Source organism: Bactrocera oleae, chromosome 3, assembly GCF_042242935.1.
Source record: "Bactrocera oleae isolate idBacOlea1 chromosome 3, idBacOlea1, whole genome shotgun sequence".
In the NCBI taxonomy this organism is placed as follows: Eukaryota; Metazoa; Arthropoda; class Insecta; order Diptera; family Tephritidae; genus Bactrocera; species Bactrocera oleae.
The window spans coordinates 88438085-88457149 of record NC_091537.1 but is presented as its reverse complement, the minus strand read 5'-3'; the positions used below and the strand labels follow the sequence as shown (position 1 = coordinate 88457149).

The 19065-nt window shown below is 32.1% G+C and overlaps 1 protein-coding gene and 2 long non-coding RNA genes across 4 annotated transcripts in view; 1 reads left to right on the top strand and 2 right to left on the bottom strand.

The window, feature by feature from the left end:
• Positions 1–12080, bottom strand: part of stai (stathmin) — a 174413-nt gene extending 162333 nt beyond the window's left edge. Inside the window, exons 1-2 of one of the 2 annotated variants that reach the window (XM_070107157.1) lie at positions 11706–12080; positions 10235–10534 (exon numbers count right to left, since the gene is read on the bottom strand). In XM_070107157.1, the coding sequence (XP_069963258.1) occupies positions 10235–10298 (64 nt within the window). In that variant the 5' untranslated portion in view covers positions 10299–10534; positions 11706–12080. The remainder of the gene's footprint in view (positions 1–10234; positions 10535–11705) is intronic. The other variant, XM_036359857.2, reaches the window with a different exon arrangement.
• A 758-nt stretch (positions 12081–12838) lies between these two features.
• LOC138856333 (uncharacterized) lies at positions 12839–14296 on the top strand. Its single transcript, XR_011395535.1, has 2 exons — positions 12839–13647; positions 13707–14296. It is a non-coding gene; the product is annotated as an uncharacterized lncRNA (long non-coding RNA).
• Positions 14297–15779: 1483 nt separating this feature from the next.
• LOC138856334 (uncharacterized) lies at positions 15780–18008 on the bottom strand. The gene is made up of 2 exons (XR_011395536.1): positions 17929–18008; positions 15780–16667 (listed from the first exon to the last, which is right to left on the bottom strand). It is a non-coding gene; the product is annotated as an uncharacterized lncRNA (long non-coding RNA).
• Between the last annotated feature and the right edge of the window lie 1057 nt (positions 18009–19065).

Sequence of the window (19065 nt, the reverse complement as noted above, 5' to 3'; positions counted from 1 at the left end):
GATTATTTAAAAAAAAAACTCAATTAATACAAAACAATTAAAAAAAAATATGTTTATACAAACATTTTTTTATTTAAAGTAAATGTTATAAAGCAAATATAGAAATATCAAAAAATAAATAAATAATCATAAGAAGAAAACCTTTATAAATAAATCGAAAATATTAATTTATCGATTCCAAATCTATTCAAAAACTAAAAAAAATGTAATCGATAAATTTTCACAAAAGTGCGCAAATTTTAAATGGAAAAGTCATAGGTGGAAAATAATGAGTCAGTGATGAGATATGGATAAATCTGAAATTAACGATAAAAAATCGATTTTTTAATATCGATTAATATTGATATATTTTTTTCAAATATTAAGTCAGTGACAATTTAAAGAAAAAAAATAACAACGTGAAAAAAATTAACTCACAAATAGCTTTCTTTTAAGTTAAAAAACTACGATTTAAGAGCTTAAAATGAAATATTGAATTTTTTTTAAGCTACTCACACAAATACACCGCGGTGGGTATTCAGTTACTAACATAAGGGTTAAAAATATTCAGTTATTGATATATAATATTTTCGCAAAATTTTTTTTAACCTAAAGTACCCGGCTTCCAAAACTTTAAGAAGGTATTCTAGTCTAGAAAGAGTAAAAAATCGATTAATTGCCCTTTCTTTACGACGCTTCAAAAATTACTTGAAATGCATGCCTCTAGACTAGAATACCCCCACACATTTTTGTGGTTTCGAAGACGGTGAGGCGAATTTCTCTGAAACGGAAATAGTTTAACTTACTTTCACACGATCTTCTTAGATATATTTGTCAGCTAATTTTCGAAGGAAGAGGGTTTTTGATAATAATTTTGTGTACTTTTTTTACAAAAAAAAACAATTTTTTTGCTTGAAAGCCGCCATTTTGTCAAAAATCCCAATTTTGTCAAGTCCCTCGACCATTATCTGTTCATCTATTGTTATTAATTGTTTTATTTGGTTTTTTCGAAGGTCTTTCTGGAAATTGCCTTTCAAAAGAATTACCGATTATTGAAATACATTAAATTCTTTATATTACTTTTATTTATTTATTGAATAAAATGCTTCCTAAAAAATTTACAAAAATTAGAATTTGTTCTGACGTGAAAGTATACATATGTATGTACAAGTATATCTATTTCAATCAATCAATATATCAAGAAAACGAATGCCTTTTTTTCGCTTCGTACTCTGAAAAGTTGGTTGTTAAAAACCTCTAAGAAAGGCTCTTTAAGTATGAACTTTTAACTGTAACGAGAAGGACCTCCTCCCAACGGGTTTATAATTTTTCTCATTATCAGTTAGAAATATTCATATCTCGCTTCCAATTAAAATCGATAAATTTTAAATAAAAATTGTACACAGCGAACACTTCTATGTGCCCAAAAGCAGGCTATGTTAAAAAGAGTTTTTCTCACACCCAACTTTAGAACACTCAATGAAGATGCATAAAGTAAGTACCCTGAGTAAATATATATACCCCACGCAAGTTTTGTTCGTTCTCACCTTTGGCCATAATGAATATTGTCTGGCTTTTGATTGCATTGAATTAAGATTGTATTTGCCTGATAAACATAAAATTTATATAAAAGCACAAATCGAAGAAATGGGAACTGTTGTTTGCGGCATAGCAAATAATTAACGAGTGAGAGGAAGAGGACTAATAAAGTAGAAGCAATGCAAAGGACGAAAGTGGCGGTAGCACGGAAGAGATACAACTCAAAAAATTACCGATGTTGCAGATTAAAATGCGGATTAGAGACGCATAACGCGTGGAAGCGGCGATAATAATGCAAAGTGTATCGTGTGGCGAGAAAATGTTTGCAATCAAACTACTGGCAAAGCTTATAATATAACATACATATGTATATGTATATGTACAAGTATATATGTATGTATGTGCAAATGAGCTGGTGTCTGTTGACGAACAATATGGCAAGGTTACCCCACATATTCGCTACTTAACGGGTGTCAAACATAGCAACTACTACGCAGACACACACACTCAAACAAGTACACGTATGCGTGTGTTTGTATTGCCTGGCGCGTGTGGGGGCCGAACCTAATGCCAGAGCAGCAGCAGCCAACATTGTACGAGCGTAGAATTTATTATTTCCTGCTTATGCCGCTAGAAGACACGGACAACAACTGGAAATGCTGCTAATGGGTGTTCTCTAAATACACACATATATGCATAGATATATACTTAATGCTTGTGCATATGTATTGGAGTGTGGTAGGCGCTTCAAGTCATGCATAAGTAAAATTAGTAGATGACTGTTGCATGTGCCACAAAATGGGGTGACAATACGAAAAAAAAATTACAGACATTTGTCAATGCTTGTTATATTTCATATGCTCCACGCGAATCGGCCACGAGTTATAAATAGTTACTTTTATGTATATATTTTTTGTTGGTTTTTGTCCTTTCTTTTTCTGCTAATAAGCTATGTCATTGAGTTGGAGAAGAATAAATATGTAAAGAATTACTAAAAATAAAAAGTAAAAAAAAAATAATAATATTGTAATAATAAAATACATATCTTAAAGATAAAGTGACATAACTTAATTATATGATTTTTAAAATTTTTTTTTACAATGTAATAAAGATATGTATGTATGTAAATAAGTTTCACATAAGGCTGTATTGCATAACACGGTGTGGTTTGGGTGAAATGAAAAAAAATTAAATTGGCATGAGATTACAAAGCATAACATAGCACAGCATGACATAACATAACATAGCAAGACGTAACATAACATGACAAAAAACAAGAAAAAACGTTAACTTCGGCTGCACCGAAGCTATAATAGCCTTCACAAAGGTTCTTTACAAGAACTTGATTCCGATTTAATTTCGTGAATATACCTCGTCAAATAAAAAGCACTTTATTCCGATCGTACAGTTAATATGACAGCCATATGCTATAGTCATCCGACCTATACAATTTCTTGGGAGATTGCATTATTGCCTTAGACAATAATTAATGCCAAATTTCGTGAAGATATCTCATCAAATGGAAAAGTTTTCCATGCAAGCGCTTTACTCCGATCGTACAGTTAATATGGCAGTTATATACTATAGTCGATCGATAGCTTAAAAACTGAGGGACTAATTCGCGTAGATACAGACAGACGGACAAAATTTCAAATCAACTCAGCTTTAAAGCAACATAAGTCTACAGAGCATAAAATAACATAGCATAACATAACATAATATAGCATGATATACGATGGCGTTCCGATATTGACTTATGTAGCTTGGTTAGGTAGATCGCTATGATGGGACGTATGAGTATAGTTGAGAAATATGCGTCTCAAACAACAGCGTAAACCATATACTAAACGAAATATTAAACACGCGAAAGCTGTCGGGGCGATTAGGAGAAGGTTAAAACAATCACAAGGCTTTACTATGCCGAAGTATTGGACGCCGAATTACAGAATAACGGTACCAATTGGCAAAAAAAAAAGTGTTATTGTATCATGACAACGCACCAGCTTACATTTCTAACCTCACCACGGCCAACTAAACTAGACTACAACTACTGCTGCTCTATCCTTCGGATTTTTCAGATTTGTCTCAGTACGACATTTTTTTGCTTCCAAACGGGAGAACACGGACTCGAATTAGAAAATTATCGGCGCCACGGTGACCTGCTTTGAAGACCTTCACAAAATATATTTTTTCAGACGTGTTAAAGAAGTTGGAGAATGGCTGGATCAAGTCTATCGAGCCTAAGTAGACTAAGTTGAGAAATAAATCAACATTTTTAAATTATTTTTTTTTTGTAATTAATAATGAACGACCAAGTATTAAGAAAAAATACAATATTTTTAAAGTTTTAATGATTCAAATTTTTCCTTAACTTCAAGATATCATAACTTTAAATTTAAAACAGCAATTACATCGCTATTGAAAAACAAAGATTATCGATGAAATCAAGATTATTTAATTTCACTGGCGAAATTGCAATTATTTTTTAATTACAAAACTGAAAATTATTAAAAATTATTTGCACGAAAAGTTCAAATAAATTAAATTATTTTCTGCATGAAAATTTTAAAGTCATGCCATGTAATTTACACCAAACATACATACTTATGTACATATGGATGTTCAATGGTACGCTAATGTCATTTTATGCTTCAATCAATCACATTAATTTTTAGTTCATTCATTTTGAATAAGAAACTTTTGTTAACCGAGAGTATTCACTTCAATGCAACTTGTGCAATGTTCAATGTGTGCTTTGCATGCTTCCGTCCACTTTAAATTTTAATGGTTTTCCGATAAATGCACCATTGTGGCAACACTGCACACAAATTCAAATAAATCAAAATTGAAATCAATTTCTTTTTTTTTTCTCGCTTGCGAAAAGAAATAGTGACCGGAAAATTGTAGAAATATCCGCTCAAGCCTGCAGGCAAATTAAAAGGAAATCATAGCAATGAATGGTGAAGTTAGATAGAAAATAGAGCTAAAAGAAAAACAACAAAGTAACAATCAATAGTTTTTTCCAGCAATTGCACGAAAAAATACAGAAAAGCGCGCACACAAACATACAAACGCGCAAATAATGCAATTTCAAATGGAGAACGGATTAGAAAAAAGCAGAAAAGAAGAGAAAAAACCAGATGCACCGTAGCTATAATACCCTTCGCAGGTGCATTTCTTATAGCAGAAAAGGGTATGCAAAGATATTTATTTTAATTTAGATATATCAATTTGTATGTCAGCTATATGCTCTAGTTATCTGATCTGAGCAATTTCTTCGAAGATTGTATTGTTGCCCTAGACTATACTCCACACCGAATTTCGTAAATATTTCTCATCAAATAAAAAAGTTTTCTATACAAGAACTTGATTTTACTCGCTTAGTTTGTATGGCAGCTACATGCTATAGTGATCCGATCTAAGCAATATGTTCGAAGAGTGTAGCGTTTTTCTGGGCAATAATCTGTGCCGAATTTCGTGAAGATATCTCGTCAAATGAAAAAGTTGTCTATACATGGTGTTGATTTGATTGTTTAGTTTGTATGACAGCTATATGCTATAGTGGTCCGATATTTGACGATTCTGACAAAAGACCGGCTTCTTGGGACGTAAAGGACGCGTGCAAAATTTCAGATCGATATCTCAAAAACTAAGGGACTAGTTAGCGTATATAGAGACAGACGGACATCGACTCAGCTCGTCAGGTTGATCATACATATTTACATACTCGTACATATATTTATTTTATAGGGTCTCCAAAGTTTTCTGGGGTTTACAAACTTCGTGACAAACTTAATATAATCGGTGCAGGCTAATATAAAAACAGAAAAATGCAAAAAGTAAATAGAAAGATGAAAATCTAAGCAAACTTTCCAACGAGTGCCATTGAATTGAGCGCTGCACCTTCAAGTGTACGACTTCGTCGTGACACCGGCGGGACTACTATGCGCACTAAGCAATTCAAAATCAAATCAATGCGTCCACCAACGTAATCGTGCCAGAGACAGCTGACAGACCGACGATGGCGCTGCAGCAATGCTTAATGGAGTTGGTGTTGGCCGGTGACTTGGCGTTGATGTGTGTATGCTGCATGCTATTCGACTGCCTTTTGACGGTGGCGGCAACAACAAACAAACGCAAACTAGCAAACAAGTTGCAAGCACACACACACATTCGTATATGTGCACACTCAACTTGACGGCGGCAAATCAATCGGCGCTGATAACTGAACTACAGTTAGTAGTTGCTGCAAATAAATGATCAACAACAACAGCAGCAACAAAGTTGCTATCTGTATTTACAACAACAATAAAAAATGTCAGCAACAGTAACAGGAGCGATAAAATCAAAATCACTTTGGACCGCACATAACGCACTGCATTGGCACTACACGGCGATAGCAATAACACCAACAACACACAAAATATTTACAAACATTTTCGATTTGAGACAAGATGGCAACAAGCCAAAGCGCAGCAAAAAAATCAAAACAAGACTCAAATGTACTAAACTGCAATCATGTAAGTTTACCCAACAAGCAAATAGTCTGGGTTTAAAACTGGATTGTGGAAATGCTCAACATAATCTATACGGAAAACAAAACGAGGCCGCAATTCGGTACTCACACAACTTTTGACTGGTGAATCCTGCGTTTCTATAAATTTACTTTTATAGAAATCAAAGCTACCATATGATCAAATTTGACCCGGACTGGTTCAATTAAACTGCGCACGCCAACCGAATCGATAAACACAATTTTTTGTATATTCATACAACCTTTTTTTTGTTGTTGTTTTGATTCCCATATGTCAATTAGTGTATGCTTGATAGCTGTTTGTTTACAACGCGAAAGATTTGTCTGGCGATTTTGTCATGAAAAAATTTGAAAAACGAGTTTGCTTGAAAGGTTGTGTTTCCACGCAGGTGCGGAATCGTTGAAAAGGTTGCCGAAGTTTTTTTGGAAAGTATACTTTATCACGAATACACTCAAATACTTGTGGAGTGGCACAAAGGATTCACTGAAGGTCGGGAAAACTTGCCTCATGCGAGTCGTCCATCGTTCTTTTAATGACGACAACGTCGAAATAGTTGAAGAAACAGTGTTTAAATATCGTCGTGTTAGCATTAGAGGGATAGTATAGGAACTCAATATCTCTCGTGAATCGACTCAACACATTTTGGTTAATGTTTTGGGTATGAAACGTGTCAATGGTACGACTCAATCAATGAAAGACCTGAGTCTTTTGCAAAACCGACAACGTAGCTGAGAACCCAACATTCATAAAATGCACCATCAATGTTACGACTCAATCAATGAAAGACCTGAGTCTTTTGCAAAACCGACAACGTAGCTGAGAACCCAACTTTCATAAAATGCACCATTACTGGTAACGAGACGGGAGTTTATAAATATGACCACGAAACTGTCCAACGATCTAACGAATACCGCATCAAAAAAGTTCCGAAACCGAAAAAACCCAACTTCGCTGGAGAGACTAAAGTTCATCGCAGCCGAGACTTTCAACAAGTGTATGGAAAATTAGATTAAACGTCGATACACTTGTATTAATCCGAAATGAACCTATTTTGTAGAAAAATATGTATTAAAATACTTGAAAATGTTTCTTTATTAGTCCTGGTCAAATTTGATCAGCTGATAGATAAGTATGACATGCGGCTATGATATGTTTGCTGTTGTTGTTGTTGTGGCTGTGGCAGAAAACATTACCCAAATCACTCTAAGATTAAAAAGACTCTGCAGGTATATATTTTGACCAATTTTTTAAAGTCTCAATGTTTATGTGCTGACTAGGCAATAGGGAGCTCTATTCACACACAATTTTACTTAAGCTCTATTGAAGTTCCAGGCTGCAACTACTACACAAGTTTACTTCGTGGTGACGTAACAAGAATAATAACACTGTTATAACGACAATATCAACCTATACTTGGTTAATAGAAAATCAATTGACAACAAACCGTTCAGGTTCACGTGGTGCTGCAATCACGAGGTGGATGGTGTTTAAGTGGACAAAGTCTTAAATGATTGTGAAAAGTTGCTCTGAAGGTACTAATGGTAATGCAACCATTTGGAAAATTTGTAGCGGCGAAAAATAATTTCTCAAGTAATTTTATGAAAGCTGCCAAGTTGAAAATCTTAGGTCTGATAAAATTTTGGAATCATTTCGGTGATGTGGACACTACTATCGTGAGAACGGTCTACCAGTTATTGTTGTTGCAACGGTTATGCAGACCCTGTTTGGGTGGCAAGGTGTAAGTTAATTGCCATCAAGGCATTAACAGTCGTAGCTTACGGTGATACCAAGAGAAAATGTGAAACATTTGCCTCTTATATGAAACTTATAACTTCAATCTATTTTACAGTCACATTTATGGTTCCCCTAAAACTTCTTAATTTTTTTTTTTTTTTGTTTTTTGCCATTTTTACGTTTTTGTTTTTAATAAGCTCTAAAATCTCTCAACTGACCATAACTAGCTCCTACAAATTGTGTTGTCGTCCACAAGTGCTTTAACATTTTTTTGGAAACTTACCAAAATCTAAATTAGTTTTTATTTCCAACACTGTAGCAACACCTTTTGTTACAAACTCCAAAAAAAAAAGTAACAAATATAACTGTAACAAGCACATGGTGAAGCACCGACGTAAACTATTGCATAGAGCACAACAGTTTACACAAAAAAATAAATCGAAAAACGCAATCAAGCAAACTTGAACTTGATTTGTAAAGTTTCCAAAGCAACAAAATTGGTTTTTGTTTTTGTGAATCGTTTGCTTTTTGCTAAAGCGGTTTAGGAAAGTTTAGTAAATTTGGCAAAGGTGAAAACGCGATTTAAATATATGTATATTTCTTAAATATTGCGCTAAAATGAAAATTTCGCTAAAGTTCGCTAAACAAATGTGGATTATACCACATGTCGGAAAGGCTAAAAATGCAAAAAAATTTTTATATATAAAAAAATTTTTAAAATTTTATTTCAAAAATTATTTTTAAATTTTAAGGGGATCATTCCGTGTGACGGTTTCAAACAATTGGTTTTTTGCTTAAATCCAATCTAGAGAATTCATTGAATGTGCTAGTTAAGTAATCATCCGAAATTGAATATAGTTGGAAAGTTACAGGAGTGAGAAAGTAAGGTCTTTAGAGCATTGTTCAGGTGTAAGAATTTTCAAACATATTTGTCTCGAAACTACATTTTCTAAACTGACGTCGACGATTTCTCAAAAACGGTACCATCGATTGCTTTAAAATTTTAATGATAGATTCATCGCACATATAGCTATCGTCCGAACTAGGATTTTTGAAAAATATTGAAGCGTTTTTTTTCATTAAAAAGTAGTCGCAAAAAATCATGAAATTTTGGAAATCATGGACGCCGTTTGTTTAGCTAACATATTTTCTACACGGGTGGCATTGAAGCGATAAATTTCGCAATTAAGCAAATATTAAAAAAAAATTCAAAATTACAGCTAAAGGCTTAATAAATGTATAGTAAAAATTTTGAAGCTCTGTGTTTTTTTCATTTCACTATATAAATTCCAAAAAAACCTTTAAAAAAAAAACGACCTCCGGGATGACCCGCTTAAAAATTTATTTTTATTATATAAATAATCACTTGAAATTAGTGTTTTGGTTTCAATAAATTTATATAAACAAACATATGTATACTCCTGAGCATAATCATACAAAACAATAGTAAATATATTTAGGCTAATGTTAAGCCAAGTAAACATTAGCTAAATACAGATATAGAGTTCAACAACCTTTGTCCGAACAGCCGAAAAAAATTAATCATTTTCCACGATAAATCCACTAGCGTCAGTAAATTTATATTTAAGAGGGAGAGACAATTTTTATATCATTTAAAAACTTTTAAAAAATTATAGATTTACCATAATATTAAAAAAATATATAAAATTAAATAAAGGGAAGAAAAGCCGTTAGCTTCGGCGGCAACGAAGCTATAGTACCACTATATCTAGCTCTAAGTCAAAATGTAATTTTTCCTATTCTTTTTTGCATTCTCCAACTGAATTGTTGGCAAATGCTGTTCGCGTATATTCCATTCAAACTGGGTAACTGCGCGAATTAGAATAGGGATAAAGCGTACGTAATATCGGCTTTGGAGCACAAAAGCCATTGTTAAAACTCTGGAGTAGCTATGTACCTGCCGACTAGAAAAAATGCAAAATCTCAACAATGCGTGCGACATATTTGAGCATATAATTGTATAAATATGTACATATGTATGCATATGTAAAGAGGTACATATGTACTTATGTAGGTGGATCATCTACATATATACATTTATATAGCAATTTATTTTAACAATAACTCAAGCCCAATGCAATGCTTGATAAATTGTAGTGCGCTTCTTGGCAGTAATAAATGCATACACAGTTTCAGTTTTTTTTACTCAAAAAAGTTGCATTTACGTTTGAGACAGAGCCACGCATGACAATTGCGGTTGAATAAATTCGAAAATTCTCAAAATTTGTGTCAAACATGTTTGAGAGCTAATAAAAGCATATAACTTTTTTCCAGATGGTGACTATTGAAGAATTCCTTGTCATATTTCAGCGAATGCATTTTCTTTTTCGGCTTTGCTCAAACTGTTTCACTCTACATAACTGCTTTTGAAGCCGCATACATACATACACACACATACTTTTTGTAATTTTGAATAGATGACTTACCTTCTTTTTCAGCAGCTGTTAGTTCAGCGGCAGCGGTCGTAGTGTTTTCAGCTGGATGCACCATGTTGTGTTGTTTTGATGTATTTGTTTCAAATTAAAGAGCGTGCAAAATTGGATTTTAATTTAAAAATATACGCCTATTATAGGAAGAATATTAGTTTTTATTATAATAATTTTTTTTTTTTGAAGTTAGATTGTCTTTAAAGAATTTTTGAATTTATGCAACAAATAATTTTGTAATTCAACTAGATGTTTCAAAGTGTACGGAGCGATGATGTATATTTTGAGGGTAAAAACTTGCTGAAATGGGAAATAAATAAATTACAAATTATTTACATATATCTGTAGATATAGGAAGTATAGGGTTAAAACTTATGGCACAATTAATAATTTAAATTTACATTTTAACATATAACTAAAAGCTTGTATACAAGTAAATAGTAAATAAATTAAGAATAAATCAGATTATATCAAGCCTCTGATTATTGCAATTCATTAGCAAAAACTATTATTTTAAAAATTTTAATTTTACGCACTATTCAATAAGAACAAGTAAGCATTAAAATAAATTCCAATGCACTTCTATACGTAATATATCCACTTTAAGGTATAAATATATTTTTGCTAATCCCTTTTATTTATTATAAGCAACAGGAAAACAATTAATATGCGAACTGCGCGATCATTATTACTGCTCTTTGTGCGGAGTTGTATAGTGTTTTTGAGGCATGCCCCGTCAACGCCATCGACTGTCAGTCATGCTCATGTTCACAGAAGCAGATAAGTGACAAACAAAGGCATAGTTGCAAACTCCACTTCAGTGCACAACAACATCAAAATTATATACATACACACACATATATGGATATGAAATAAAACAATATTAAGAACAAAAGCCGTGGCTCGTTGTTATAAACCAGCTGTTCTCAACTTGGAAATCGAGAATGCTGAGTATTTTGTATATAAAAAGCTAAAAAAGGAAAGGCACATATGGTAAAATATGAAGAATAAGGAAATGTAAAACATTAACATCATTAAACACAAATCATGCCTCACATTTTTTTAAGTAGGCGCAGATGACTGCATATTTGAAAGAAGGAAGTGGTGCTGGATGAAAAACTGGTTTTCTTATTGGAAAACTCGACAAGTAGGTAGTAAAAAGGACAAACATCAAGAATTATCTGCTTTTACATAAGCGATAGCAAATAGCAAAAGCAGGCAGGTAATACTTACATATGTACACACACATGTAGTAAACGTACGATGCTCCAAATTGTGGATATAAGCAAAAAAATATATATTTAAATACATAAAGTTATATTAGATAATAATATATAATTATAATATGCGAATCACTTCTATTTCGCACTAGATGAACTGCACTTAATGCACAGCTATACGGCAAAATGGCCGTCTGCAACCCACTCGTACCAGAGAATTGAATTCATCAACATTCTCTGCTCGTACTTACCGAATATAGAAAATGAGCTTAATCCAATTGGAAAATTCTTTAAGTTATAAAAATGTTTCAATAACACTTTTCTTAAAAAACACCACAAATTATGTAGATATTTAACTTTACTTTGCAATCAATCCTGCAGCACTTTGAAGATTGTTCTTGGAGAAAGTCTTTTCTTTTCGTATTCTTACTTAGTCTTTAATAATTTCACAGAAACTTTGCACTAAGGCAGTGATTTTTTTAAGGCGATCAACGCTTTGCAAACTGATAATTTTTTAGCAATTTAATTAAGAACTTTGCTCAACAAAACAGGCTTACAACTTTTTAAAAACCGGCGAAAGAAATCGATGCACTAATGAACGAATACAAATTCAAACACAAAGTAATTTTCAAGAGTACGCTGCGCAGACATTTTATATGAGCAGAAGATGGCACAATTTGCAAAAGCACAACTACAATAACAAAACACAGCGAGAAATGCAAAACAAAAGGAGTTTGGATTGAGTGGAAACAAAGGTATAAAACAAAAAAAAAAAAAACAAGTGTATGAAAACTGATGCATACAAACTGTAAAAGTAATGCTGCCATACGAATTGAAGTTATTACGCTGTAAGCTTTGCTATTTGGTAATATTTTATATAAAATTGTTTTATACAAGAGACAGTGCAACAAAACAAATATCGGAATGTTTACCAAATTAAATTAAAAGATCGAAATTATAATTTGATTTCTCGTAAATCGGACTTAGTTAGAATGCATATAATATTGAAATTATTTTTAATGCCTTATGAGATTTATAGCACATGTGTGTGGCAACTCGTTGATCTTCAACTTCGTTTGCTGTCGCGCAGCATTAAGTAAATAAACAAAAATACAAAACCAAACAGCTGAAAATCAAAAGCAAAAGAGTAGAAGTTGCAAAGTCAAACAAAGCAGAGAGCGCAGCAAAATGAGAGCGAATTGCTTTGGAGAATAACAAAAATTGAGAAATATTTTTAAAGAGCATTTTTAAAATTTTAACTGCCTAACGGCAATTATTTTTAAAAAAGTGTCGATAATGTAGTGAACAAATTTAAATTTGTGCTTAAAGCAAATATAATGCAAATTTTTTTGTTGAATCAACGTTCTATGCTGAGTGTTTTTTTTTGAGTTGTTTATAAAATGTTAAATGTGTATTGGATTGCATGCATGTGTGTGTGGAGAAGTGGGCATACAAACTCGTTTTGTGCAAAAAATAAATGCGAAATTTGCAATATCGGCGCTAGGAGATGAAAGAAGTAAAAAAAAGAAATACAATAAATAAAAGGAGCACAACAACAAAATCAAAACAAAGTATTCCCCAATTAGTTCCAATTTCATATTCTTTTTTTGAGGTGTTGTCTTATTAGCCTTTGCGACCGCAGTAATTGCCGGGCTACCTACTTTTTTTTTACTTTTCTTTTCTTTTCTATACCAACACATAGTTATGCAAAGGCAATCATAATAAGTTGATTTCTGTGTTACAAGCACTAGAGGTGGCGATGAAGTCATATTCATTTCATAGACGTTTTAATTTGAATTTTGTAGGTGGTTATTGTTTGATATAAATAAAGTAAATAAATACATACAAATGTATATGTATATGTATGTGTATATAATTGTCACACTGCTTTAGCTGTGTATACATAGGAATGTATGTGTGTATATGTTATTTAGTAACACTCGTTATAGCAGTTTATCACTTTATAATTTTCACAAGCAAATTGACATTTTAATAGACTTTAATAGCTAGCACTAGTGGTGATAATCACACCAAACGGGATTTTATAGTTGGTGTGACAATAAAAAATAGCAGCGGCAAAAAAATTTTCGTTACAAATCGTGGAGTACAATGACTTGTACACGCGAGCTCGCAAGAAATGATAAAAATCAAAGCGGAACAAATGAAATGACTGTTATGGAAAAGCGATCACAGGTTAATTCACAGTTCAACAGCTGCAATTTATTGCAAATTATTATTTTTCGTTATTTCAGCGAAATGCATTAGAAAGCCGCCACAGATGACTGCCACATCTTTCCAATCAGCATTTTATTTGTGTGGAATGTCTTCAATTCGCGGCGAATATCATAAATATTATTACTGATCTTGGCAATAAAACTTTAAAAATATTGAAATTTAGGCTGTAGAGAAGCTGTAAAGTATAGAGATTAGTCAAAACAAAACTTAACGGTGTATATATTTTCAAAATGCGTTGAATTGAATTTTTTATTTTATGTGAAACAGGTCTACACTAAAATTGTAATTTTTTTCTTCTTTACTTCTTTGACTACGCATAAATTTTAGTTATAGTACAGACATCAGCATTCGTCAATTCGTCGGGTTCGTGTAATTTAAATCAAACTTGATTTGTAACAAGCAGTGTCAAGCGGCCAATTTTATATAAACACATACATATATTCGGACGTTTAAAAACAAGTTGCACCCCTAATAGTTGTATTTTGTTAAGAAAGTGTTAAGATTTCACTTTTATAGTTAGATGAAATTTTTAATTATAACTAACTCACTACGTAAATGGCGCCGATATAATTAATATAAATAATATATGAAAATAGATTTTAATGTATTTTTCGTGTACTTTTTTTTTGTAGAACAAAATTTCTTCCAGTATTCAAACAGGGTTACAAATTGTAAATTATAAAATTATTGAATTAACATTTGAATTAATTTTTTTTTTGTTATACCAAAAATTTTAATTAAAAATAAAGTTTTTAATCCAAAATACCTAAATCTGGAATAAATAAAAATTTGTAATCCCAAATACCGCATTGGAAATAAAAAATTTAATACTAAAAACCGAAATGTCGTAAGCTTTTTTATACTGTCTTAAAAATAAATTTTTAATCCCAAATATCGTAATAAAAAAACAAAAGAAAATCCAAAAATTTTTTTTTAGAAACCAAAACTAAAAATTGAAATTTAATTTTTAGTTCTAAAATCCGATTTTTGGATGTTATTTTGCAAAATTTTAAATCCCAAAATTTGAATAAAAAATGATTACATAATCAAAAAATTTTAATTAGAAATTCTCGAAATCGCGACTAAAAATTGAAAATTTAATTTTTAATCACCAAATTTCAATTAAAAGTTTAAAAAATCAAATTTTTAATTCAAAATTTCGTAAAAGGAAAATTTGCAACCCTGCATCCAAATTTTATTCACTGACATAATGCCAATTAGTTTATGTATAATATGTATATGTATAGCTGCGTATTTATATACACATGAACAGTTAATATGCAAGATCAACTGAGGGCGACAGATAACCCCCACAATAATCGCTTGTAGTAACAGTAAACCAATTAAATAAATTCAAAATAAAAACAAAACACAGGCAGAAAAACTGAAGACAGATAACAAGACTAGTAACAACAGCTACAACAACAACAACAAACAGAAGTAATTTCTATTAAAGAAAATAGAAGAAAAAGTTCTTTGACATCCCACACGATTTTGAACCTGAACTCGCCGCCACAATGTAGTCCAGTGAACTTAGAGATGAGCGGAGAATGTAGTGGAAAGTTAGTAAGCGATTGTTGAACGGTGATGGTTGTAAAATCTATTTGTCTGCTGTAAAAGTAACCGGAAATTATGGTGTTTAGCTTTATTATTTTCCACCAATTATGATTATTAACTTTTTATTACTTTGACAGAATATTTAAATATTATATCTAATTATATATATATTTGATCTAATTTTTCTCCAGAAGATTGTGTAAGAAATTATAAGTCACAAGAGAGAACTTCCAAAACATTTTTGAAAGGCTATAGATTAAAGGGTTATATCAACTGGTGAATTTCAAATCTATTTTTTTTTTTACATATGTATTTCAAATACACGTATAAATACATATTTGAGACTATGGTATTCTCCGAAAATTTGAATTTAGTGTAATGGGCTGTCAAAACTTGACATATACGGGTTTTTCTCGAAACGATGTTTTCAGAGTCGGTTAAGACGATCTTCTTGGAATATTTGTCAGGTAATGATCGAAGAAATAAGAGTTTTGAGCTACTATGAACTGTAATTTCTTCATAAAAACGAGAGGTTTATAAGAATGCCGCCATTTTGTCAAAAATCTAATTTTTGCCCATCAAGAAGAAAAATCGATCTAACCGCACTTTTTTCGGTGATCCTCCTGGAAATCGGCTACGGTAACAAGGAAATAAAAATTTTTCAAAATGAATCGCCGATTATTAAACTACATGAAATTCTGTAAAGCAATTTTTTTTTGTTTATTTATTAAAAAAGCGGCTCTTTAAAGTTACCAAAGTATGAAGATCTTGGAAGATTTCTTCTCGAGACACGTCACGGCATCATTGGTATACAACAAGCAAATGGATAACCCCTGAAATGAAGTTTTAACTATAAACTTTTAATCTTCATCATACCCATTCAAGATATAGATTGACAAATCAGATCCCTCGTGTAGTATCCGAGTACAAATTTACTATCTTCAATGGTTAGTCGCGACGAAGATCACACGAATTTCGAATTGATTTTGAGAACTTCCTATTAGCAAAACTATCATTTAAATTAATATTTAAGTTTCGAAATGAAAATATGCAAAAATAAAATTTTAACGCTATCCGGTTACTTATTAAACGGAATCTACGTATGTATGAATCTATGTTTATTCTCATTGAGAGAGAGAGAGTTCTTGAAGCAGTAGGTGCATTTGTACGTAGTTTCGCTGGAGTATTAGCACTAGCAAGTAAATCTCTATATACTTATACATATTTATATAATCTTATAACATTTCAAGTTGTTGTAATTTTTTTATCGGCATGATCGCTGTACTCTTTGTGACTCCAGCCAATTTCGCCTCTTGGTAACTACTCATCGTTATAAGCGGTTTTTTGTTGTCTTTCTAATTGGTTAGTGCCTGGTAAGTCGCTGATGGCACCACATAACCTAATTTCATGTGGACGTTGTACTACAAGCGAGGAAATATCTAATTAAAAGCGTTCAATGTATGGTAAAGGTGAAAAAATTAAAAGCTAAAGCTTGTTTTTGTTGTTGTAATGTAGTAACAATATTTGTAAAATTTCAAAAACTTAAAAAAAAAAAAAAAAAAAACTTTTGTAGCGCCATTACGACCCTGCAGTTGATACTTTACTATGACTTTAACAGCTGGCTTTGTTTACCTTATTTTATAACTTGTATTTGCTTCTCAAAATTTATAATTTGTAACGCTCTTCTTTAATTTTGCAAAAAGAGGAACAAAAATAACATATTGTTTTTAATTATGAATTTTCACGCAAACACAACCAGAATTCTGACTATGAACACAACTAAATGCTATAGAAATATAGCAGGCCCAGTAAAGTTTGGATGATCTTGCATACATATACTATATGTATTTGTATGAGTGCAATAGCAGCTTTTAAATTGAAAATAATAACGCCACGCATTCACTGCCATTGCAGTCTTTACGCAACGCAATTCTTCTTCTTTGTCTGCGTAGGTACTCATTTTTAAGTACACAGCATTTAAGAATAATGCGTTCAAAAATAAGAAATGTTAACTGCTCTTGGGTGTTTTTGGAGACAACCAACCATATATGGCACACGTTCCAACTTGTTTGCTTTACGAATGTCACTGAAATGACGCTGAAAGTTCAAAGCTGTGTGGGCAGTGCAAACGCGATTGCAATGAAGCTGTTTGTACGCGTACGTAGTTGCACAAATGATGCTGGACTTTTGTACTTTATTATGAATTTTTTTGCTATAAAAAGTGGAATTCATACAGCAACATCAGACTTGTGTGCCCTTTTATGGATAAATACCCTTTTTTGCCTTTTTTCTCGAGTGACTACTTGTTTTTCGGATGCTTTCTAAATGGAGAAGAATGAGGAAGAAAGATGTAATGTATTAAACATAAGCACATTTAGATCTTAATACTTATTTGTGTGCAGAATTAAAATGGGTTAACCATGCGGTAATTTTATAATAGCGCTTTGGCCTTCATCTTCTTCGATTTCTAAATTTTTAGCAAGACAGAGTTACATATGTATATGTATATACACTGAACATTGTTTTAAAAAGCGAAAATAGTTTGAATTGGAAAACTTGAAAATATTTAACTTCACTGTCAACAATTTCAATAAATTTAGCATAAATTTGTGAACATAAAAAATGTATTTTCTTATTTTTATGCATTTCCTTATCAACCTTTCAACTTCGTTACACGCTTACTCTTACTAAAATCCAGAAAAACGCAGCTTCTAAGATAAAAATGTACAACATTTTACGTCACTGAACTGAATGAGCATATAAAACCGGCGCACGACCGACAAATATACGTACATATGTATGCACCGCTAGGAAGTTGGAGAGCTACGAGTTGTGTGGTGTGAGGTTATGTGAAGTCCTCCCACAAAAGCTGATAGACGCTCGAGCAAGCACGTAAAGCTTACAAAAGCTGTTTCATGTTTTACTACCTGTAATAGTGTCGTCGGTGTGGCAAAGTAATGCTAGCCGATGCTTTATAGCTTGCAGCATATGTAAGTACGTATATATGTATGTACTTGCAGACTAATATGTACTTACTAATTCAGCCTCATTCCATCAATAATGGAGGTTCGTTAAAGTTTATCCGAGGGAATGTTTCGCATAAAATTAAACATAAAAATGTCACATGTTTTATATGCGTATAATGTTACGTCTCCGTCCATAAAATTCATTCATAATACATCTAATGAAAAAGACTCCACAACTACAACTACTGTTCAATTTACGATGATAATACTTACTTTTATTTGTCTGCTACTGCGGTTAAAACATAACCTCAATATGGCACAACAAGTTGTTTTCACGAGTTCTTGTTCTCCTTGCAGTACTGCTTTGCTATTATAGTGGATGTGATGCGATAATAGCAATAATAACTTTCGGTTGATATGTGGTACCACCGCTGCCGGAGGAAATACAAATTTTGATGTTCCACATTGCGCTGAAGGTGTAAGCATATTTTGATGTGGGTTAAATATTATGGAATAAGGCATTGGTTCATTAGGCTGAAACCAAGTCCTTCCATTATCCTTCTTCTCAAATGAAATCTGGAAATGCTGCTAGCGGAAGTCTTTGGACGTCAATCGGATGCAGCGTGTTTTGTGTCAAATTGTTTTAACTTCTATATCTTTAAGAACATAGTTCAAATTGTAATATTCCGTCTTATGGTATACAAAATTAAATCTAAATATTATGATTAATTGCAACTAATTATTTCAATCAATTCAAACACATAAACTTGTTGGAACTGTAGTAACGTTCTAAACTATATTATCGACAGTAAATGTCTGTGTTCCTTTATAAACAATAATGAAAGACGTCAAC